At 46.9% G+C, this 25,129-nt stretch overlaps 1 protein-coding gene across 1 annotated transcript in view; it reads right to left on the reverse strand.

Moving 5' to 3' along the window:
* Window positions 1–25,129, reverse strand: part of RIN2 (Ras and Rab interactor 2) — an 88,626-nt gene that overhangs the window by 40,745 nt on the left and 22,752 nt on the right. Inside the window, 4 exon segments of the mRNA XM_060253933.1 lie at window positions 1,557–1,648; window positions 8,959–9,031; window positions 12,382–12,496; window positions 13,736–13,928. Of these exon segments, the coding sequence (XP_060109916.1) occupies window positions 1,557–1,648; window positions 8,959–9,031; window positions 12,382–12,496; window positions 13,736–13,928 (473 nt within the window).

The following is a 25,129-nucleotide window of genomic DNA, read 5'->3' on the forward strand; positions in this document are numbered from 1 at the left end:
GAATGCAAGAAAGAGCAGCTCAGTTACTCGTGCCCTTCTTTGGGAACTGGCTAGACCAGCATATGCACTTTCTAGGAAATGCTTGTTTTAAATTCAGATTTAATTTCATGGCTATCTTAATCTCCATCAACTACCTGTTTAGTGGGCAAATAAATACTGTGTAAAAATACTCTGGGTAAAACCATCCGGGCCTCCCCAAAAAAGTACTTCTTATAAGCATTTATAACAACCATAAAACATCTTATTCTTGAAAAATGGTTGTAAAGAAGATGGAAGATCTATAGACACCAGCAGAAAAACCTTATCTGCCCAGATGTCTCTACAACCCTCCTCCCCAAAGCTCCTTCAAGGCACACAGCTACTCTCCCATGTTTCCTCCCCCCCCACTCTTGGTACTACTTATGGTAGTGTGAACCTGGAAGGAAGACCTTGAAAAAATATCCTTCCACTGGTAGAGGAACCTGCACTCTCTGAGAATCTGTAAGGTGAAGTGAGCAAGAATATTAGACTAGTGAAGAAAGCACAGTTCAAATTCCTGCTCAGGTGATTTTGGGGCCGGGAACTATGTCACAGCCCAACCTACCTCACAGGGTTGTTGTGAATGGGGGAAATGGGTTAATTACCCTAAGTTTCCAAGGGGGAAAAGAAATTGTAGCTTCCTGAAGCTCAGAAGATCAGCCAAGAATGTTGGGGGCAGCTGACTTCCATCATCCCAGTCTACTCTAGAGGCACCCAAAGCTTCATTTTGATCCTTCCACATGAACCGAAGCTGCTCTATACCGAACCAGACTACTGCTCTGTCACAGTCACTATTGTCTACTCAGACTGGCAGTGGCTCTCCAAGGTCTGTCACATCACCAGCTACCAGGTCCTTTAACTAGAGAAGCCAAGGGTTGACCTAGGACCTTCTGACATGAACTCCATGGAGGTAGGGACAAGCAGTCCCCCGAGAGAAATAAATTTTCCCAACCTAAGACCTTTGCATAATTTATTTTGCCAGATCCCAGGTGGAAGAATTCTGGCCCACAACTCTTTCACGTGCTTCTCGCAACATCCCTCCAAGAAAGCAAGGCCTGGTTCACACATACAAGTGGAAACGTGGCTGCAGGATGGATGGCGCCGCTTCAGACTGGCGGTGATCATTTGGAATGCTCCCCTGCATTTAAACACTCCCCACAAAACAGAATACCAGCACATCCAAGCAAACTGAAAGGGCAGAAGTTCTCTGCCGGCTGAGCTAGTTCTGCATTTCCGTAGAGCATTTTTTCTAACACAAAGAACATTCCAAAGGTGAAATTTGCCAGTCTGTTCCATCGTTTTGGAGCCCTGCCTTCTCACTCTGCAGCCTGTGCGAATCATGCCTTAACTGCTGATCGGTGTTCTTGGACATGCAGTGAAAGAGGCTTGCCCCAGACATTCCAAGGCACCCCCTTTTTGCAAAACATTGCAGCGTGGCAATCATCTAAAAGCGAAGGTCTCAGAGATCCTAACCACTTTTGTTTTTGATTTCTGAGGAGAGGGAAATCCACAGAGGTCGACCTCCAAACCATACTCACCCAGTCCCTGCTGGGCCACCTCTTCCAGCTCAGCCTCTGTCGTCGCTGCAGCGATTGCGCAGGGAAGCTTCAAAGTGAACGGCAAGACGTCCCTTGTTGGGAAACAAAGAATTGTTGCTTATTTAACTTGCCCTGCGTACAAAAAGCACTTCTCCTCCCAAAATGCACACCAATTCCAGACACATGCATTTTGTTCAGAAGCAGAAATGTGTTCTCGACCACTTCCTTTGTTTATTTCAGTGCTCACTTCTCTATTGGTGAGCCTACAAAGTATTTGTCTAAGGACTGAGATTTCTATTTTAACAGAAAGATTCAAGTCCACTTTGTTTCAGCTCTGTAAATAAACTTTTTATATAATCAGGAAACTGAAGTTCTTGAAAGATCTTGAGTGCCTGAAGTGCGCCAAAATTACAGATTTTTGTTAGGGGCATGCAAATTCTACCTGCGCGGGGCAGAAAATATGCATTACAAGAAAGCACTTGGCATCCACAGATGCAAATCATCAATGCACCATTGTTTACAGATAGGCCACACCCTGACAATAGCTCACTCCAGGCATCCACTATACTGCAAAGGCTAGAGTTTTGGACAAAGATCTGGAAGACCCAAGTTTGAGTCCCCATTCTGCCATGGAAACTCGTTGGGTGACCTTGGGTCAGTCATACCCTCCCAGCCTAACCTACTTCACAGGGCTGTTGTAAAGATAAGACTGAAAGGATGACAACACAAACCACTTGGAGTCCCCCATTGGGGAGAAAAGTGGGATATAAATAATGGTTCTCAGGCAGCTGGGGTGGGAAAGACCTCTGAAATCTTGAGGAGCCATGGCCAGTGGATGCCATGGATGACACTAGCAATGCTGATTCTAGGAACTTAGATAGATCATGAGAAGGAGGGCAGGAAGGGTTGCATCAGTGCTTAGTTCTTGTGACCCTTTCTTACACACCCATGGAAATGCTGATCACCATTCTGGGATCAGAAAGCAATTTTTCTCCAGGCCAGTTTGGCCAGAGATCCTGGAGGTTTTTTGCCATCTTCTGGGCATGGAGCAGTGTCACTGTGTGTGTGTGTGGGGGGGGGTATTTGTGAAGATCTTGTATTGTGCAGGGGGATTGGGCTCGATGATGCTGGAGATTCCTTCCAACTGAGAGGAGGCAGCCTCATCAGCATGGACACTGAAATCCCCCAGGACCAGAAGCCTGGGGAACTCCAAGGCCCAGCCAGATATTGCATCCAGTAGGTTTGACAGGGTATCTGCTGGTGCACTAGGCAGTTGGTGCACCAGCCGGATAGCCAAACTCTCTTCAGTGTCCCTCACCAGGACACTGGTGATCGATCCTGGTGATCTCTGCTGCAGGGAGTTACCTGAAGGAGAAAGTGAGTATCACCACTCCCCGCCCTGTCTCCCAAGTGAGTATCACCACTCCCCGCCCTGTCTTTTTGACCTGGACTGACAGAAGACTAAGAAACGCAGGGGAGCCAGCTCTTTCAGAGTATGTTAGGGATGCAAGAAGTATTGCAAAAGTAACACCTTTGGATCCAAGTGCATTAATTGATCTATCCACCTGCTAAATTTGTATCTTGCTCTTCTTCAAACGCGTTCACCAGGAAGTATGTGGGATTAATAACCAAGTGAAAAAGGTCTGGATAAAACACAGTGACTGGCCCCATACGTTTATTTCATGCCTGAATGAGGATTCAGATCCTGCACCCTCCCATCCAAAGCCCACAGTCCAATCCAAACCCAACCAACACTAGACCACTGTGATTCTACAGGAAGGAAATGTACTCAAGGAGCTCAATCCAGATGAAGAGTGTGGATTTATTCTTCCAAAGGCTGCAGAGTTGTCTGCAATAAATGTTCCTAAGAAGGCACTGCCCAGAGGAAAATTTTATCTGCTGTTCAGAGAGCAAAGGCAGCCATTTTTTCAAGCCCTACTACTACTCAGTATTTTCCCAACATTATAATTTTTTAAAAATATATATTTTTACAAACAGTTTTACAATTAACAAATCAGCAGACAACAATATCAATGAACAAAATATATAAATTGTATACGTAATATAAGTGCAGGGTTCACAGAATTTTTCATGAAACACAAACATACAATCATTCCCGTATTTTCAAATAAAGCCAAGATAGCTTTCTATAGGGTTGCCAAGTTCAATTCAAGAAATATCTGGGAACTTTGGGGGCAGAGCCAGGAAACTTTGGGGGTGGAGCCAGGAGACATTGGGGGTGGAGCCAGGAACATGGGTGTGACAAGCATAATTGAACTCCAAGGGAGTACTGGCCATCACATTTAAAGGGACAGCACACCTTTTAAAATGCCTTTCTTCCATAGGAAATAATGAAGGATAGGGGCACCATCTTTTGGGGCTCATAGAATTGGACCCCCTGGTCCAATCGTTTTGAAACTTGGGGGGTATTTTGGGGAGATGCACTAGATGCTATACTAAAAATTTGGTGCCTCTACCTCAAAACATAGGCCCCCCAGAGCCCCCAATACCCGCAGATCAATTCCCCATTATTCCCTATGGGAATCGTTCTCCATAGGGAATAATAGAGTGCCCAGTAGACATTTCCCTCCCCGCCCCACGCTTTCTAAAGCGGGGCAGGGGGTGGGGGGGCCTCCAAACCAGGGAATCCCCTGCCCCCTCCCTCTCACACACAAATACTTACTGGGTCTTGTTCCTGCAGAACTTTACTTCATCTGAAAACAAAAGCAAAACAAAGGGAGGGGCCGTTCTCCGAAGCCCTTCCTGTTTCCTGCTTCCTGCTCAGCCTTAAAGGCACATATTTTAAAAACGGACCTGCAGGAGCTCTAAAACTACATGGTGATTGTGGGGGGCAAAGCTTCCCCCAACGGCCAGCTGGCTGGGGACGGGGAAAAGCCTGTAAAAACAGAGGGATCCCCCACTGGGACCTGGGGATTGGGAAGCCTAGTCTTCTATAACCAGTCTCTAAACTGTTGAATATTATTTAATTGATCTTTCAAAAATAAAACAATTCCCTAAGTGACAAAATGCCTTCCTTGTTGGAACTTACTTTTAAAGGGGGAATGTTTTTTTCGGTGGGAGGAAGTCAGCTTACAGCTCACAAGGGTGGCGGACTGCTTTCCCCCCCCCTTCTTAACTACAGGGGGGGAGTTGCCGTATTTGCTAGAGAGGCAGGATGAAAACAGGAAGTTGCAGACATGCATTTGGGCTTTTCTTCCCAGAGTACTCTAGGAAAAAAGTGACCAGTTCCTGGGCGGGAAGAGGAATTTGGAGATATCGCCCACTGAGGAAGGAGAAGAAGATGGCTGTAGATTTGTACCGCACTCTTCTCTCTGAATCAGAGTCTCAGAGTGGCTTACAATATCCTTTATCTTCTTCCCCCACAACAAACACCCTGTGAGGTGGGTGTGGTGAGAGAGCTCTCACAGCAGCTGGCCTTTCAAGGACAATTCTTATGAGAGCTATGGATGACTCAAAGCCATTCCAGCAGCTGCAAGTGAAGGAGTGGGGAATCAAACACGGTTCTCCCAGATAAGAGTCCGCACACTTAACCACTACACCAAACTTGCTCTCTGGAGGGGAAGGGTGCTGAGCCCTCAAGGACAGCAGATCTCTCGTTGGGCTATGCGACACAGTGACCATTTTGAGTAACCAACCAGGCAGCCCGGTGGGAAGCTACAGATCTCTCCAGAAATGTAAAGAGCTACAGACCAAACCTGCAACTTTCTATGCCTGCTTTGGTTGCAACATCCAGCTAGAGTATATGATAGAGGAGGGAAATACGGAATATACTTATTCCAAATTTCTTCTGTTTCCATTTTGCTGGGTTAAAGGTGAACATGTTTGTTTATTTATTTTATCATATTTACATCCCAGCCTCCCATAGCGGGCTCAGGGCAGCTAACAACAATTAAAGACAACATAAGGTTAAAAGACAAAATATACAATAAAAACCATTTTCAAACAAATTTACAGCCACTAAAAGTCCAAGATGCACATAAATGTTCCTGATTATTGTTTTGCACTACATTCACTGATATTACTGTATATTATTTAGCACTCTACAGGTACAGTTATATTGGTTTCAGTTAGATTGCTGTGGAATAGCAGCCGCCTCCCCTTAACTGTTGAAGGCAAATTTAAACAGTTTGGTCTTACAGGCCCTGCAGAACTGTGGCAACCTAATATTTTCAGGGAGGGCATTCCACAAAGCTTTTTCTTTCTCTTTTCAATAAATATTGTTACTTTTTGTTTCTGGCAGTGTTCTCTCGGCCACATAATTCTCCAACCACTTGAACATACTATTCATTTACCAGAGGGGGCCCGCAGATTGGGAGATAAGTGATAAAAGCACCTGTTGCCAACCCTTCAGGGCAGAGTCCCAAAGAAGAAATTTCTGCCCTCCAGGCAGGAAGATCCCAAAAGGACAATGGTGGCAGTGTTACCCTAAGTGGCAGGAATAGGCTTCCCAATCCCCAGGTCCCAGCGGGGGATCCCCCGGTTTTACAGGCTCCCCCCCTCCCCCAGCCAGCTGGCCGGTGGGGAAAGCCACACCCCCACAGCCATTATGCACCTCCATAAACAATTCCCATAGGGAATGCTGGGCAATTGATCTGTGGGTATCGGGGGCTCTGGGGGGGGCTGTTTATTGAGGTAGAGGCGCCAAATTTTCAGTATAGCATCTAGTGCCTCTCCCCAAAATACCCACCAAGTTTCAAAAGGATTGGACCAGGGGGTCCAATTCTACAAGCCACAAAAGAAGGTGCCCCTATCTTTCATTATTTTCTATGGAAGGAAGGCATTTTAAAAGGTGTGCTGTCCCTTTAAATGTGATAGCCAGAACTCCCTTGGAGTTCAATTCTGCTTGTCACACCCTTGCTCCTGGCTCCGCCCCAATGTCTCCTGGCTCCACCCCCAAAGTCCCCAGATATTTCTTGAATTGGACTTGGCAACCCTAGGCAGGAAGCAGAATAGCTTCCTCCAGGAGTTGGCAACCCTGTGGAGGGACTGGCCAGAACTGGGTCTATAAGGCAAAGCAGGCGGGTTCTGCCACATTTCCCTGTAATATGGGTTGCCGGGTAAAATGTAGTTTCCTGTTAAATACTGGATCACAGGGTTCCAGATTTCTACAAACTCAGAAGATGTTTGTTCCTGGGAGTAAAAAGTATTATGTTGCCTTATCTTTCCCATTACAAAGTACTCCCACCGTTTTTTCCCTCCAAACTGCTATATAAGGGATTTGTGTGTAGGGTTGCCAATCCCCAGGTGGGGGCAGGGGATCCCCTGGTTTGGAGGCCCTCCCCCCACTTCAGGGTCGTCAGAAAGCAGGGGGAGGGAAGGGAAATGTCTGCTGGGAACTCTATTATTCCCTAGGGAGATTTATTCCCATAGAAAATAATGGAGAATTGATCCGTGGGTATCTTGGGCTCAGGGCAGGGCTGTTTTTTGAGGTAGAGGCACCAAATTTTCAGTACAGCATCTAGTGCCTATCCCCAAAATACCCTGCAAGTTTCAAAAAGATTGGACCAGGGGGTCCAATTCTATGAGCTCCAAAAGAAGGTGCCCATATCCTTCATTATTTCTTATGGAAGGAAGGCATTGAAAAGGTGTGCCGTCCCTTTAAATGTGAGGGCCAGAACTCTCTTTGGAGTTCAATTATGCTTGTCACAGCCTTGATCTTGGCTCCACCCCTATTGTCTCCTAGCTCCACCCCCAAAGTCCCCAGATATTTCTTGAATTGGACTTGGCAACCCTATTTGTGTGTGTCTCCAATATGTGGCAATTAAGATCCTTGCCACTGCTAGTAAAATCACTTCATTCTTGTTACATAAATAATTTTTCCAGACACCTAATGAAACAGTTTCAGGTAAAAAGGGTAAGTTATATCCCATTATATTATGTATTTTTGTAGAACTTTTCTTCAGAAATTATTAATAAGCTCACACACCCACTAACGGTACAAAAAAATCTCTGCATTGTTCCCAACATTTTTGCTGTTAGATGCTTTTATTCTATTTAGCAATGTTGGTGTTATATACCATCTAGACGCTGTCTTAGACGCCTGGAATCTAATATTAAATGTTTCATTTAAAACTAGGAAAATGTCATATCTCTATCCAGTTATCTCCCTTTAGTCTGTTCTGGCAATCTAAAATCCACTGTCATGGACTGTTTAGAGTCTTACTGCTATCAAACGAGAGCAGTATTCAGTATATTTTAGAGACTATTTGACCAGAAAAATCTCCTAGCATTATTATAGTTGATAAAGTACTAAAAGATAAGAAATGCTACTACTATTTATTGAGTAATTAACATGTTCTTTTGGACTGCCCTTTTTATAGCAGTCCACATGCAAGATATCTAGATGCACTGTTTTCTGACCATCAAGACCTTTCTGACAATGCCAAGGTTCGTTTTTTACTCCACGGGAAACACAACTTTGTCACTACTCACGTTGCTTGCTTTTTACAGGTTGCGATCCAAATCAGAGAGGCTTTTACTCATGCATAGCCTACTGCTATTTTATGTCATTTAACTTTTGCTGTTTTTTTAAGGTTTTATTATATTCTATAGTGTCACTGTTGGTTTTAAAGTATACTGTATTCTTGTATTAATGCCAATAAAGATCTATGGTATGGTATGGAGTAACTAACATTATATGAAATACTGTGCAAAGAATAAAACATGTCTCTACTAAGATGGTTTTTAGCCAGAGGCCATGGGGGAAGGGAGCCAGGGTGAAGCCACACATGGAAACGCCCCAGCAGAGCAGCCGCCTCAGAGGTGGGAAGGCTCAGGAAAGGAAGCCTGCACCCGGGAAGAGGTCAGAAGAGGAGGCCAGCAGCAGCTGGAGTCTTGAGGGGCCCATGCAGACCGGCACAGCCGGTCTTTACAAATCTCAAGGAAGGGTGGGGCAGGACAAGGGAGGGCTCAGCCCAAGCAGCCATTGGTCCAGATTCTCTTCACTCATCAAAGGGTGAGTCCAGGGTCAGCCGGTCTCCAGGAAATCCTTTATTGGGCCAGCCCAGGGAAGGCCAGGGAAGACAGACCAAACAAATCCCAAGAAGCCACCAGGAGAGGCAACTGGCAGGAGAGAGAGAGATCGAGTGATCATGGTGAAAGCAAAAAAAAGCCCTCTTTGCTTTATTCTGAGGCTCTTCTTGGGGAAGTCCTACAATAAGAGGAACACTGGAGGGCACTACAGCCCCAGGCTCCATCCTGGCACAAACAGAAAAGGGGGAAAACCAAACAGCCACTAGATCCATGGGGGTCAGTAGAGAAAGTTGGTCAGGTGGAGTGGCTTCTGATGGCACTCAAAGACCCCCAACCTGTATTTGAAATGTCTGTAAGAGTAGCAATACACTTAATTTTAAGGCTAGTTTTAAGTGAATTCAAGCCTTACCTGCTAATACAGTAGAAAGCAATGAGCCTGAACAAATCAGCAAAACTTATTCCGGATCCTTCCAAGGAAAAAGCTGAAACGCAAGAAAAAAAGAATCTGAGTTGCTCAATACATGTTCTGAGAAACATTGTTAAACATGCTTTCTGTGTAGTAATGAATTTGCACAACACAAACAGTTGTTCATAAACATCTGTTGCAGCTCAGCCAAAGTTCTGTAGCAACAGGCTTGGCTTAGAAAAAAAACTGAAGATGTCCTAGCAGTTTAGTAAACAGGTCACAAAATCTGAATTGCCCAACAGTTGCAAACAGAAAAAACAGCCCAAAGCAGCAGGCGCACCCACAGGCTTCAGGTAGCCTGCACTGCCAACTTCTGCTACTGAAATCATCTGAGCTTCCATGAATCACACTTCCCACCAAAACCCTTCCAAGGCCCCAAGAGTGCCTCGAGACAAGCTTTGTGTATCTTGATAAATTTAGTAAAATGCATTTTACAATTATTTTCTCATTAGCGATAATGTGTTTTCTAACACATGCGACTTAAATGGAAAGTGACAGATTAATATCTAGACAATCATGTGTTCAGAACAAACTCCAAACGGACGCTGTATTTGTCATCACAATTTTACAGACTTTTCCAGTCTGGGGGCTTAGACATTGATGTCATTCAGTTCATAATTTTCATTTGACCTCATCTGAGGGAATGTTATGTACCAGCTACGAAAAGAGGGAAACCAGCAAGCACTTGCAAGGAAGAGGAAATCCAGCTTTCCCTTCTTCCTCCCTCCACTGTGGCCAATACCTGCTCCACTTCCCAACCTTCCCGGCGGCCTCTACTGCTGCCTCCTCATCCTACTGGCCAGTTTTCAATTGCTATTATGGATGGCCATAGCAGCTCCAAATGCCACCTGGTCTGGCCTGTGCATCATTTATGCCATGCAGACGAGATTATTAACCTTTGGGCCAGGTACCTACTTTATTAGAGTTAAGATATAGCTACATACTGGAGGGAGGGCAATTCCTAACTTGAAGTTGCATCTGGCCATCTTGCACAGATTGGCCATGGAGGTAAAGGCTGCCAAGTCCGGCTTAAGAAACTCTTGGAGAGTTGGGGATGAAGCCTGGGGAGGACAGGGACCTCAGTGGGCACAGTGCCGCAGACTCCACCCTCTCTCCCTCCCTCTGTGTTCTCCAGGGGAACTGATCTCTGTAGTCTGCAGAAAAGCTGAAATTCTGGGAGATTCACAAGAAGATATTGGATTTATATCCCGCCCTCCACTCCGAAGGGTCTCAGAGCGGCTCACAATCTCCTTTACCTCTCCACCCCCCCCCCCCCCGCAACAGACACCCTGTGAGGTAGATGAAGATATTGGATTTATATCCCGCCCTCCACTCCAAAGAGTCTAAGAGCGGCTCACAATCTTCTTTCCCTTCCTCCCCCCCTCACAACAGACCCCCTGTGAGGTAGATGAAGATATTGGATTTATATCCCGCCCTCCACTCCGAAGAGTCTCAGAGCGGCTCACAATCTCCTTTCCCTTCCTCCCCCCCTCACAACAGACCCCCTGTGAGGTAGGTGAAGATATTGGATTTATATCCCGCCCTCCGCTCCGAAGAGTCTCAGAGCAGCTCACAATCTCCTTTACCTTCCTCCCCCACAGCAGACACCCTGTGAGGTAGATGAAGATATTGGATTTATATCCCGCCCTCCACTCCGAAGAGTCTCAGAGCGGCTCACAATCTCCTTTACCTCCCCCCCCCCCACAACAGACACCCTGTGAGGTAGATGAAGATATTGGATTTATATCCCGCCCTCCACTCCGAAGAGTCTCAGAGCGGCTCACAATTTCCTTTACCTCCCTCCCCCACAACAGACACCCTGTGAAGTAGATGAAGATATTGGATTTATATCCCGCCCTCCACTCCAAAGAGTCTAAGAGCGGCTCACAATCTTCTTTCCCTTCCTCCCCCCCTCACAACAGACCCCCTGTGAGGTAGATGAAGATATTGGATTTATATCCCGCCCTCCACTCCGAAGAGTCTCAGAGCGGCTCACAATCTCCTTTCCCTTCCTCCCCCCCTCACAACAGACCCCCTGTGAGGTAGATGAAGATATTGGATTTATATCCCGCCCTCCACTCTGAAGAGTCTCAGAGCGGCTCACAATCTCGTTTATCTTCCTCCCCCACAACTGACACCCTGTGAGGTAGATGAAGATATTGGATTTATATCCCGCCCTCCACTCCGAAGAGTCTCAGAGCGGCTCACAATCTCCTTTCCCTTCCTCCCCCACAACAGACACCCTGTGAGGTGGGTGGGGCTGGAGAGGGCTCTCACAGCAGCTGCCTTTTCAAGGACAACCTCTGCCAGAGTTATGGCTGACCCAAGGCCATTCCAGCAGGTGCAAGTGGAGGAGTGGGGAATCAAACCCGGTTCTCCCAGATAAGAGTCTGCACACTTTACCACTACACCAAACTGGCTCTCCACTTGGAGGCTGGCATCCCCAATGCCATGGCTATCAGGCCCAATGATAGCACAAACCTCTTCACATATTACATATAATAATGTCTGACCCAAACTCTGGATGCTGCAACATCTCCCAACTACTTTTCAATTCAGTTATCGGTCACAAACCAGAAACAGTCCCTTCAAAGAGGCTGGCCATTTCCCACCCCCCACCCAGCTATTCAGTGGACGAAGGAAAGGGAAGTTTCTGGAGCAACAGGAAACCAGAAATAAAGCATAAACATACCCAGGGAAATGCTGATTGACACTTTGGGATCAGTCAGAAATTTTTCTCCAGGCCAGATTGGCCAGGGATCCTGGAAGTTTTTGTTATCTTCTGGGCATGGAGCAGGGCCACTGGGGATGTATGTATGTCGGGGAGGTACAAGTGAAGCTCCTGCATTGTGCAGCGGGTTGGACTAGATGATCTGGAGGTCCCTTGCAACTATATGATTCTATGAAAATGAAAAGTTCCAAATGCAAGCTATACTTCTTCTACACTGCAGGAGTTCCCCTCTAACTGTGCTATTCCCACTAGCTACAGTTTCTGGAACACTGAAAGCTTGGATTCTCAAAATGCTAAAAATTCAACCATTGAGTTTAATGCCAGGCATGAATCCTGAACCACCATTTTGCTATTCCCTTCCTTTTAACATATCGCTCCCCAAAACAGATGTAACTGGAAAAGGTACGTTTCAAGCATGCAAATGCTATCAGTAGATGGAGACTAAAATAAGTTGTTCTCTGCTAGCTTGGACTATAAAACCAACTATGCACTTCAACTGAGGGTATTCGGGCATATGGGTTTTAGAGACCACCACAAGCTCAATCGATTTCACTGGAGATCAGTTGCACAGAACTCTTCGGCCTATGATAAAAGGAGATAAAAAGTGCAAAACTCTGTGTGTTTAAATTACTTACTATATGTGCTCTCTTTTATTGCAAATTCCTTGAGACACGAACCAAACTCAGCTGTTGGCAAACGTAGAGATAAGACCTTTTTCTGCATTCTTGAGGACTTCCTAACAAGGAAGGTCTATTAAAATAAGAATTGTACACAAAAGCATGGTCTTAAACAGAGGCATTAGCAATCTTCTGGAAAAAAATGTCATTGCCTTCTCTTCTGGCTGAGTCAGTATGATTAATCACTGGGAAATTCCAACAGAGAGGCACATGCCAGAGGTTAATATTCTACTAGGTAAGCTGTCCCACAGATAATTAGAGCAAAAGTCTAGTGGCTAACATGGTTACACTTTTGCAATAATCAGTGGTTAGTAACTCTTCACAATGCATCAAGTTCTATAGTTTCAGCTTCTACAACTCAGTTTTCTAAAACGTGCATGCAAAACAAAATTTTAAAAAACCCACCCCAGAAGTTAGCAAACATTTTTATGAAAGCCTGCATTGTTTACCCATGATCAGCTATCCTTTCCCCGTGGTCAGGGACAAAGGATGGCACTTGGTGAGCAGATCTCCTCATGACACCCACTTGTGTGTGGTGTCCCTCAGGGGGCAATTCTCTCACCAGTGATGTTCAACATCTATATGCGCTCCCTTGTCCAGTTAGCCCAAGGTTTGGGGCTGGGTTGTCACCAATATGCGGATGACACCCAACTCTTTTAATGGACAGCCATCCGGACTCTGCCCCAAATCATCTGGCTGAGGCTTTGGGAGCCGTGGCTGAGTGGTTGCAACAGAGCCGGTTGAAGCTTAATCCAACTAAGACGGAGGTCCTGTACTTTGGCCAAGGTGGAGTAGAGTTGGGTATCTGGCTCCCAGCCCTGGACGGTGCATTACTTACACCGGCTCAGAAGGCGAACAGTTTGGGAGTGACATTGGATGCCTTCCTTTCTATAGAGGCCCAGGTCACTGTGGAGAAGTTGTACGAGTATGACATTCAACTTAATTTAGTACTTCTCCAGTATCCACATTTGTTACTCAGCAATGGGGGATTACTCCTCCAGGGAAGGAGTTCTCACTCACAAGGACATGTTTGTGTGTGAATGTGTGTCAAGCATCTGACCAAGGGACAGGGGAGAAGTCCTGGGTGCAAGGTCAGTTTCAAGATCTGAAGAAGCAGGGCTTTTTTTTTTTAGCAGTTCCAACTGGCTTGGTGTCAGGGGTGTGGCCTAACATGCAAAGGAGTCCCTGCTGGGCTTTTTCTACAAAAAAAAAGCCCTGTGTAGAAGACAGCACATCTGGAACTATCTGACAGGGTGCTCCAAAAGAGCACGAGCTTCTTGCTTTCAAATGCCAAACAGAAGACAGCTCTTACTCCTGGAGGCTGGGTCTGCAACACTTCCACTGCTTCAGTGTCGCTCAAGCCCAGCTGCAACCAAACTGGATGCGTATGAAGAAGTTTGTCGAGTATGCTGAGCTTATTGGGGAGGCTGTCGTATCCAGAATCCCGCAGGAAGCTTTTTAAACTTTTTTGATCCGGACACAGATCGCTCATGTCTTTCTCCAGGCTGCAAAGGAACAGAAAGAAAGTTAGTTTTAGAAAGCAAAAAAAATTACCTCTTTCAAGACATCAGTGCTTTCAAAACAAACAGTTCTTTTCACCTTAGAGCAGAGTGTGAATTCAGCGGCACCTTTAAGACCAACAAAATTAAATTCTGGGTATAAGCTTTAATATACATGCACTATGCCACCAGCGAGCCTGCAGCAGACATGGACTACTGCACCCTTCTTAAATCTTCGTTCGCGAAGTCAAGCCGAGAGAGAGAGAGAGAGAGATGTATTTGAAGGGGCGTTTTCGCACTGACCTTAATCGGCAGCGACGCCCCTCTTCACCGCGCAGGATCTACACGGATTTCGCACCAATTGCTGCGGAGCACCCGGAAGAGCCGCAAAGTCCCGCGGCTTTTGCGGCGCAAATGTAAACCGCCAAAAACCAGTTTACATTTGCGCCGCAAAAGCCGCGGGACTTTGCGGCTCTTCCGGGTGCAATTGGTGCGAAATCCGCGCAGGTCCTGCGCGGTGAAGAGGGGCGTCGCTGCCGATTAAGGTCAGTGCGAAAACGCCCAAGAAGTGCGCATGCACACAAAAGCTTAGCCTCAGAATAAAACTTAGTTGGTCTTAAAGGTGCCACTGGTCTCAAGCTTTGTTCTATTGCTTCAGAACAACACGACAACCTGCCTGGAGTTCTTTTAGCAACCTTTAGAAATGTATTATACCAGCATAAACAAAAGTTCTTAGGACACTGGATGTGATCATAAATATAACATAATATGCAAACCCAGCCAGCCTTCATATTCTCCCCCTTACCATTTTGCGATTTGAGTTGGAAAAGTCTCTCTACATTAACTATACTATGTTATACTATAGCTACTCATTTTCTGACTGGGATTTGAACCTGGGTCTCCCCAGTCCTAGTTTAACCACCACACTATGCTCTTTTTTAACCACCACCCTATGCTCTTTCTTCATGCTTCCAGGGAAGTCTTGGAAAGTCAGATTAATCTCCAGACAACGCTTATGCCCATTCACTTTTGCAAGGCAATCACTGTGCAAACTACTGGCCTTCACAGGATGCAATAAACGGTTGTTTCCAAAAGCTTATCCTACCATAAACACATTGAAGTCTCAATACAGCCTAAAACACAGCTTCTGTTTTGCAATGCAATAATGCACAGTTCAAGGCTAGACTTTCCAAAGGTACAGACATACATTTTTATATTCCTAAAGGCCCCATAAACAGTACACAAACCCTTTGCCTAGCCCACTGTGTTACTATCTCTGAGATGGAACAGCTGTTTGTACAGCAGTTCCTGCAATCAAAATGCAGCCACACGGGGAGCTAAGAAGATACTTTGATCAACGTCATGCTGTCTCTAGCAACATCTATAAGATTCGGGTGGGGGGGGGGGGAGAACCAAGTTTGAGTCCAGTAGCATTTTAAAGACCAGCAAAGTTTTATTTTGGGTATAAGCTTTTGTGTGCATGTGCACTTCTTCAGATACACTGAAACAGAACATATGAACATGAACATATGAAGCTGACTTATACTGAATCAGACCTTCCCCCCTCCCTGCAGCCTTTACACATAGGAAAAGGACAGTTTTTCTTCACAGTGTGTGTGTGTGGGGGGACCAAAGCAGTTTACTTCATTCTCCTCTCCCCCCATGTGATCTGAACAACAACCCTGTGCAGCAGGTTAGGCTGGAAGTCTGTGACTGGTCCAAAATCACCCATTCAGCTTCCACAGCAAGAACCTGGGTCATAGGCCTACTCCTATGCCACAGTGGCTGTCATAGAGGGGCTGCTGCTGAACAGCAGCAATCAGCCAGGCGTAGGATAGCCAACCCCTAGGTGGAGCCATCCTTTTATCTGCCCCCCAGACTTCAGGTTTCCATTGCCTTCCCACTTCCTGCAGCCTCTACATAGAAAAAGGACAGTATTTTTTTCACAGGTGGGGGAAACCAAAGCAACTTAACATAATTCTCCTCTCCCACCTTTGATCTGAACAACAACCCTGTGAGGTAGGTTAGGCTGAAAGTCTGTGACTGGTCCAAAATCACCCAGTCAGCTTGCACAGCAAGAACCTGTGTCTGGCAGACCCCACTCTGAAGCCCTAACTCGTATGCTCTCCTCAAAGTTTGCCACAGAATCTCCAGGAATTTCCCACCAACCTGGAAAGGTACCACTAAATGTCTCTGGGTAAGTGCCCCCTACCCTTGCTGTCTTCCAACCCACCCAATTGAAGGCACCCCCCTGGACCTAAAGGGGAGCTGATCTTTGCCATCTGGGGAATGGTTGTAATTCTGAGTGATCTCCAGCCCTCACCTGGAGATTGGCAACCATGGTTCCCCATGAGGAAAGGCCTCTCCCTCAGAGGTCTGTAGTGATACCTTAGGAATCTCCCACCAACCTGGAAAGGTATCACTAAAGGTCTCTGGGCGAGTGCCCCCAGCCTTGCTGTCTAACCATCCACCCAAGTGAAGGCAATCACTGTCCCCACCACCTCAAGGGAAGCTGATCTCTGCCATCTGGAGAGCAGTTGTAAGTCTGAGTGATCTCCAGGACCCACCCCTTAAATCTCCAGAAATTTCCTAATCTGGAGTTGGCATCCCTGCAGCCTCTACATAGGAAAAAGACAACAGCAGTCTCACCACAGAGACAGCCACATCTCCAACTCTCTCTGTCAGCTGGCTTCAGAAGGGGCTGCAGAGCTATTGTGGCCTCTCAAAAGGCCCTATCAACAGCCCACACAGATGGACTCCCAGCACACGCAGCCTCGAAAGGCCACTGCGATAGCCAGGGAGCCTGGCACCACCTCAGAAGGCATGGCTGTGCCACCTTTACTGTCTTTCCTGCCTCTTTGTGTGTGGGGCGGGACGACCAAAGCAGCTTACATCATTCTCCTCATTCCTCTCCCCCCTTTGATCTGAACAACAACCCTGTGAGACTCCCCTATCTCCTTCTCCACATCCTGGGATGAGGCTGAGGGGAGAAGGGAGAGAGGGAGTGTTAAGAAAGAGGCAGGAAAGACAGTAAAGGTGGCGCAGGCATGCCCTCTGAGGCTGTGCCAGGCTCCCTGGGTATCGCAGTGGCCTTTCGAGGCTGCATGTGCTGGAAGTCCATCTGTGTGGGCTGTTGATAAGGCCTTTTGAGAGGCCACAATAGCTCTGCAGCCCCTTCTGAAGCCAGCTGACAGAGAGAGTTGGAGATGTGGCTGTCTCTGTGGTAAGACTGCTTTTGGCAGTGTGTTCAAACATTCCTGGGTCAGCAGTAGGAGGCGGCAGGGGAGTCAGCCAATGGGAGGCCAAAGATGGTGACCAACATGTGGTGGCCCAATAGTGTGTTCCCACAGTAACTGCCGTATCTAAGGCTGGTTGCATTTTACTGACAGAATCAGCTTTGCTGGCTAGCAACAGCCACTCAGGCGGGAGAGAGGAGCGGACTCAACCAATGGCATGCAAGTACTTCTGACTAATAGTCTGACAGGCCAAAAGCTTGTACCACACAGTCCCACCAAGCCCCAACGAATCAGGATGGTCAGATTTGCCACCACGGTAGGGGTTTTTGTTATATTCTATATTATGCACAGGGATGTCAAACTCGTTTGTTTTGAGGGATGGATCTGACATAAATGAGACCTTGTCGGACCAGGCCATGTGCGTCTTAAAATATATCCCGCCCTCCCCCAACAGGCTGCCCTGAGCCTGTCGGGGGAGGGCGGGATATAAATCTAGCAGAGATATAAATGTTATAAATGAACGCAAAGATTTTTTAAAAAAAAACTTTAAATAAAACACGTTTAAAGTACGAGCACTCTTGCAATATTGTAGCCAGTATCAAAGCAAGCTCCCCCTTCCCTCCTCACTTCCTCCCCAAGAGAGGAGCCTCAGCTAATGGAGAAAATAGAGGCTTTGCTCTGCAGCTCCTGTGCAACTGAGAAATCTTGGCGAAGCAAGCTGTGGCACAGAAAGAAGCAAGAGCGAGGGAGAAGGGAGCAGACTTGCTCGTGGGCCTGATAAATAAATACATAAATAAATTCTGTTTATTTATTTTATTTATATCCTGCCCTCCCCACCGAAGGCAGGCTCGGGGCGGCTCACAGGTTAGGGTCGAAATGACCAACAACTCAAAGCATAAAACAATATTAAAATATCAGTTAAAACATTATAACAATGGATGCTAGTACTACGGTTATCATGCAATTAAGTTTCAGTGGTCAGAAGCCCTCCGGGGACCTGATCTGGCCCCCAGGCCGCATTTTTGACACCCCTGTTCTATAGTACGGTGATAAGCAAATTCGCTGCTATTCTCAAGTCTTACCATTTGCCAGTTTGGTGTAGCAGTGTAGTGGTCAGGGCTTTTTTTTTAGCAGTTCCGGCTAGCTTGGCATCAGGGGGTGTGGCCTAATATGCAAATGAGTTCCTGCTCGGCTTTTTCTACCCAAAAAGCCCTGGTAGTGGTTAAGAGTGCGGACTGTTATCTGGGAGAACTGGGTTTGATTCCCTACTTTTCAACATGCAACTGCTGGAGTGAGCTTGGGTCAGTCATAACTCTCTCAAAGCTGTTCTCTCAAGAGCAATTCTTGGAGAGCCCTCTCAGCCCCACCTACCTCACAGGGTGTCTGTTGTGGGAAGGGGAAGGGAAAGGAGATTGTAAGCCACTCTCAGACTCCTGGTAGTGAAAGGCGAGGTATAAATCCAATCTCCTCTTCCTCCCAGTCTTAGCTATATTTATTGCTCACTTACTTATGCGTCTTGATTCTAATTAGCCCATCCTGGCAACACCCTCCACACCCTCTACCTACATGTAATGGCTGGTGACTTCTGCTTGAGTGTATCTGAAGAAATGTGCATGCACATGAAAGCTTATACCTAGCAAGCTTCCATGGGATAAGTGGGGATTCTCACCTAGGGCTCCCAAGATCCTACTCTACCACACCAGCACAAGTACAACTGTGGTGATATAACTGACGACCATGAACCTAAAAATCTCACCTCAGCCACGAACTCACCAAGTTGCTCTCAGCCCAAGTCTCCAAGGCAGATACTAATCCCTAGCATAGGTGCAGCCTCGATAACGCACAGCAATGACCTTGCATTATGAAACAGACAGCATGCACCACCAGTCACATCTGGTCCCGCCTACTACACTGTGTCTCCCCGCCCCCTGACTGGAAGTGGGCTATTCCCTCCCATCAAGAGTATCAAGCAGACATGGATCAATTTCCCATGGGAAGCCAAGAGGTATGCCGTATTTCCATCTCCACAGTCATTCCCAACACCGCATATCCAAATCTTGTCACAAGCCACCAAGCTAGCCAAGACAGTAGGCCTGGCCACCACTTCCCCCCTCCAAAGGAACCCTGCAACCCAGTTCCTTTTTCTCTCTGAGTCATGATGCAGCAGAAAACGCTTTTGGTGCTCTGACAACTTTAGCAGCCTCCCTACACCTGCTATACTCATCTGCTTTCTTTTTCCTACCTTACATGACTATAAGGTTGCAATGAAAGTCCAATAAAACATATAAAGGACTTTGAACACTCTGGGGTACACAAACACACACACACAAACACACATACACACAGTCAGCAGGGATTTAAGAAAGTATCTGCTTAGGGGAGAAAGCAGCAAGACGACCATGCAGACATAGTAATGGAAGAAGCAATGGAACATGCTGGAGGAAGGAGAGGAGTTGGGATGCCAGGGGTCACCTAGAATTACAGCTCATCTCCTGACTACAGAGATTAGCTCCCCCAGAGAAAATGGCTGCTTTGGAGGGTGGACTCTATGGCACGGTACCCCACTGAGGCCCCTGTTCTCCCCAGGCTCCTTTTCCAAATCTCCAGAAGTTTCCCAACATGAAGCTGGCAATCCTGCCCCCCCATCCCCCATGGGTGGCAAGGGGGACTTGGCAACCCTAAAGAGAAGGAAACTATAGCACATAAAGCCATGTACCCCGATCAGCTGGGGTAGGGGTAGGGAGGCTTGGAGCAGAGAGCACAGCCTGCACACTTTCCATTCCAAGTCTCTTGCTACCTTCGCTGGACTGCTTTCTTTGAGGCTTTCGATGCACTTTTCGGGGGTTCCCTGTCCTTCAGTGGAGCATAAGAAACATCTAGACCAGGAGTACCCAACATTTTTGAGTCTGCATGCACATTTGGCATTCTGACACACCATGGTGGGCTTGGCAACAAAATGGCTGCCACAATATGGCTGCCCCAGGAGGTGGAGCCAGTCGCAAAATAATTCCCGCAGCTTAACTTCATTAATGCAGGGCACTTCTGTGGTGGCAGCTGCTGCCAAAGCAGCACTTTTTAAAATCTGCACAGCCAATCAAATCTCCAGTAGGCAATCAGCTGCCTTGATGGGCAAAAGCCCCATCTGGCCCCACCCACTTCCTAAAGACACTTGGTGGGTGCCAGAAAAGGAGTCAGCACCCACAGGCATCATGTTGGGGACCCTGATTTAGTCTACGCTTCAAAGAAGAACAGACAATATTTAACAATACTTGCAGTCCAGAGAAGCCCACATTCCTTCCAGAGACATGATCATGCAGTGTGGACTGTATAAGGTTGCCAAGTCCAACCCCAGAAATATCTGGGGACTTTGGGGGTGGAGCCAGGAGACTTTGGGGGTGGAGCCAGGAGACACTGGGGTGGAGCTAAGGGGGAGGGGGAAGCGGCGCCAGGGGGCGTGGCGAGCCGCCCCGCAGCTGCCGCCTCTTCTCCGCTCGCCGTGGCTGCTCCTCCGAGATGGGCTCAGGCTGAGCCCATCTCGGAGGAGCAGCCACGGCGAGCGGAGAAGAGGCGGCAGAAGCGCGGCGGCCTCGTCCGCTCGGCCTCTGGGGTGGAAGCGGAGGGGGGGGTGGAGGCGGGCTGGGGGCGTGGCGAGCCGCAAGTCCGGGTCCTAGAAGGGCCCGGATTCGTGGCTCACCATGCTCCTGGTCTGCCTCGCCCTCCCCTGCACTGCTGCCGCCTCTTGGCTGCTCCTCCGAGATGGGCTCAGCCTGGGCCCATCTCGGAGGAGCAACTGCGGTGGGCGGGGAGGGGGCGGCAGCGATGCGGCGCGGTGGCCTCGCCTGCTCCAGGATCGGGCAGCTCGCCGTTTCCCCCCTCTCCCCCCGCTTCCATTTTTTTGGGGAGCGGAGGAAGAGGGTGGAAATCCTGGGGTCCCCTGCCAGGGCGGGAGGGTTGGGAAGCCTAGGACTGTACAGTTTCAGTTCTCTTACCTTCCAGCTGAAAAGCATCCTGTAATTCTTGTGTCAAAAGCAAGTTTTACAGAACCAATCTAACGTGGTAGAAGTTGAAATGCAGGACAAGAAAGCTGCGAGCTTTACGGACATGTTGCGAAGCTGTCCCTGAGATCACAATAAAAGGTTATTCACTTCCTAAGCCAGTATTTCCTGGCATTGCCTTCACAACAGACTTATTAAATGACTTCACAATGAAGGGCTCTATGGCACTGCACTGATGCCGGAACAAACGGTTTATGCTTGCCAGGGGACAGGCGCACAGTCAACAGAATTCCCAATGGATCAGTGTTTGGCTGCGGGAACAGGTCTGCATTCCAGGAAAAGGCAAGCTATTTCTGAGTGGAAGAATACCAACAGCATCTACCTGTGACCCAGAAACAAAGCCCCACATCCCAGAACACCTAACCACTGAAGGTTTTAGGTCATGCATTTCAGCCCAATAATGTTTCACAAATCCCTGTGCAGACTAGACGGTGGGAAAGGGGTGGCACTTGAAAGCCAGTTTGGTATAGTGGTTAAGGGTGCAGACTCTTATCTGAGAGAATAGGATTTAATTCCCCACTCCTCCGCTTGCAGATGTTAGAATGGGTCAGCCATAGCTCTCACAGAGTTGTCCTTGAAAGGGCAATTTCTGTGAGAGCTCTCTCAGCCCTACCCACCTCACAGGATATCAGTTGTGAGGGAAGAAGGTTTAGGAGACTGCGAGTCGCTCTGAGACTCTGAGATTTGGAGAGGATTCTATGATATGAATTCTTCTTCCTCCTCCTCCTTCTTCCTCCTCTTCTTCTCTTCCCAGCTCTAGGTTGGGAAATACCCAGAGATTGGGTGGGGGGGAGTGGAGCCTGGGGAGGATGGCATTGTAGAATGCCATGGAGTCCACTCCCCAAGACAGCCACTTTCTCCAAGGGAACGGATTTCTGTAGTCTGGAGGCCAACGGTAACAGTGAATAATCTCCAGGTGCCATCTGGAGGTTGGCAGCCCTAGGTGGCACCTGCAGTCTTCTGTTATCCTCCTCTTCCGTTGAAAGTACAGGGGAGTCAACCCAGCACATTGGGAGGGGGAATCTACTGCCCAAATCCTAGTGTGAGGAACGATGCCCAACACATCATAGGATTGGGGAGGGGGGGTGTTACCTGAATTATCGCATTCTCCCCTACTGCCCGCTTGATCAGGTAACACCCTTGTTCTAAGCTCTGTTTTCTGTTTTCTCTGTTTTCTCCTCCCACAGAAGTGAGGCAGGTGGCACCTTAGTGATGGGTACCTTCCTGTGGAACATCCCCATCTCCTTGAGGCTGTTCTACACCCAACCTACTTTATTCGATTTTAGATGCCCAACGAGTGTGTTATAGTACTCAAGGAACTGGACTAGGATATGGAAGACCCAGGTTCAAACTTCAAATCTCCACTCTGCCATGGAAGATTACCAGGCAACCTTGGGCCAGTCACACACTCTCAGTCTACCTCAGAGGGTTCTTGTAAAGATCAAATGGAGAGGATGTAAGTTGCTTTGGATCCCCATTGTGGAGAAAGGTAAGGTATATATGATGTCAATAAAGACTTTTTTTTTTCCTAGGCTTTTAATTTAAACTTTTCTCTTTCCTATTCAACATGTATGCCAAAACAACCATGAGGAAGTTAGAACTGGAAGAGTCACAAATCAAGGTAAAGATTGGAGGAAGAAATAGCAACAATCTTTGATATGCTACCGACACAACCCTTCTTTTGGGTGAATAATGTTTGTTTGTATTTTGCCATAGGCCATTACAAACCAAGGATAAAACTGACAGAAGGCCTGGAATATCTGATCAAGAAAACTGAAAAAGAAAGTGAGAAGTTTGGCCTCTTCCAAAACATCAAAAAGACTAAGATCATGATCGAGAAGAACAGAAACATCAGAAGAACAGAAACATCAGAATAACAGCTGATGGTGAAGAAACTGAACGTGTGAAAGAATTCTAGTCAATCATGTCAGTCAATGCCTTTATTGGCATAAATTATAGTTAGATTCAAATATACAAAGTACAATAAAAATCTATCATCTCTCCAGCACTTTAATCAGAAGAAATCTTGCTACCGAGAGCACTAATCTGATAAAAGAAGGCTATGGAAGAAGGCTTCTGGAAGGCTATGCCTGTTATGCAAAATAAGGCTAATTAGAACATCCTGTATTTGGATGTAAAATTCACATCAAAGCAAAATATGAGCAATCGATTCCGGTGCCCTACTATTGCATGGGCAAATTCTTTGTTGTAAGGCAAATTGACAAATCTTCCATAGAGAACCACTGAGGGGAAGACATTAAATCGAGCCAGTTTGGTGTAGTGGTTAAGTGTGTGGACTCTTAACTGGGAGAACCGGGTTTGATTCCCCACTCCTCCACTTGCACCTGCTAGCATGGCCTTGGGTCAGCCATAGCTCTGGCAGAGGTTGTCCTTGAAAGGGCAGCTGCTGTGAGAGCCTTCTCCAGCCCCACCCACCTCACAGGGTGTCTGTTGTGGGGCAGGAAGGTAAAGGAGATTGTAGCCGCTCTGAGACTCTTCGGAGTGGAGGGCGGGATATAAATCCAATATCTTCATCTTCAGCATAAAAGCACGATGTAATTGTGGGGCTGTAAGCTGTGTAAAATAGGCAGCTGAAAGACCCTATCTCAATGTCATAGTAAACTGCCCCAGGGAACAAGTTTTACCTGCAAGAGACCAGAAGGTTTGTTTCTTAATGTCAAGGAGTCTCTGTTTCAGGGATCTACATGCATTTCAAAATTTATCTAACATAAAAAGAGAGTTCAGGCTGTATTTTCCTCAAGATGTAATGGAACCAATTAGATGAAATGAATCTGACAGCATCAGGGAGATGTAACTGCCCTGTAATGGAGGAGTAACCAAAACTTCAGTGTTGAGAATCAAGCTCTGGTTTTCAGAAGACCCTGTCCTGTCTTTCTTGCACATGGCTGCATAACCTGCACAGTTTGAAGGATATGTTGCAAAAATATGGCCTTGATCTGCTCAATATGTGAATTAAATGAATTGATTCAGATAGGGATTCCATAAAGTAATTAGGACACAACTTTAACATTCTCTGTCAACAGAAGTATAGTATCCAGATCCCATGAAGTGATGGTATCGCTTTACTCTGCTCTGGTAAAACCTCACCTGGAGTATTGTGTTCAGTTTTGGGCACCGCATTTTAAGGACATAGACACGCTGGAACGGGTCCGGAGGAGGGCGACGAAGATGGTGAGGGGTCTGGAGACCAAGTCCTATGAAGAATGGTTGAAGGAGCTGAGCATGTTTAGCCTGGAGAGAAGGCTGCTGAGAGGTGATATGATTACCATCTTCAAGTACTTGAAGGGCTGTCATATAGAGGATGGTGTGGAATTGTTTTCTGTGGTCCCAGAAGGTAAATCAAAAGAGTTTCCGGCTCAACATTAGGAAGTACTTCCTGACCGTTAGAGTGGTTCCTCAGTGGAACAGGCTTCCTCGGGAGGTGGTGGGTTGTCTTTTCTTGGAGGTTTTTAAACAGAGGCTGGATGGCCATCTGACAGCAATGAAGATCCTGTGAATTTAGGGGGAAGTGTTTGTGAGTTTCCTGCATTGTGCAGGGGGTTGGACTAGGTGACCCTGGAGGTCCCTTCCAACTCTATGATTCTATGAAAACTTTCACAGCAAGGTTGCATCTTGACTCCCTGTTTATTCAATCTATTTTTGAATGACCCAGACTCTACCTTATGCACAGATGATGGCCACTTTCCACTCTCTTATTGTAAGCAGATGATGAAGTTATATTATCTTTCACTCAAAAAGGTCCCAAGTGCCTCCTACTTACATCTTATTGTGAGACCAACCTGCTATCTGTTAACTTTGAAAAATAAAAAATTCTGGTGTTCTTAAAGTCTTGGCGGCAACTTAATTGGTACATTAATGGCAACTCAATAGAGAAAGTTAAATATCTTAAATATTT

The sequence above is a fragment of the Heteronotia binoei genome, chromosome 14, assembly GCF_032191835.1.
Source record: "Heteronotia binoei isolate CCM8104 ecotype False Entrance Well chromosome 14, APGP_CSIRO_Hbin_v1, whole genome shotgun sequence".
Taxonomy (NCBI): Eukaryota; Metazoa; Chordata; class Lepidosauria; order Squamata; family Gekkonidae; genus Heteronotia; species Heteronotia binoei.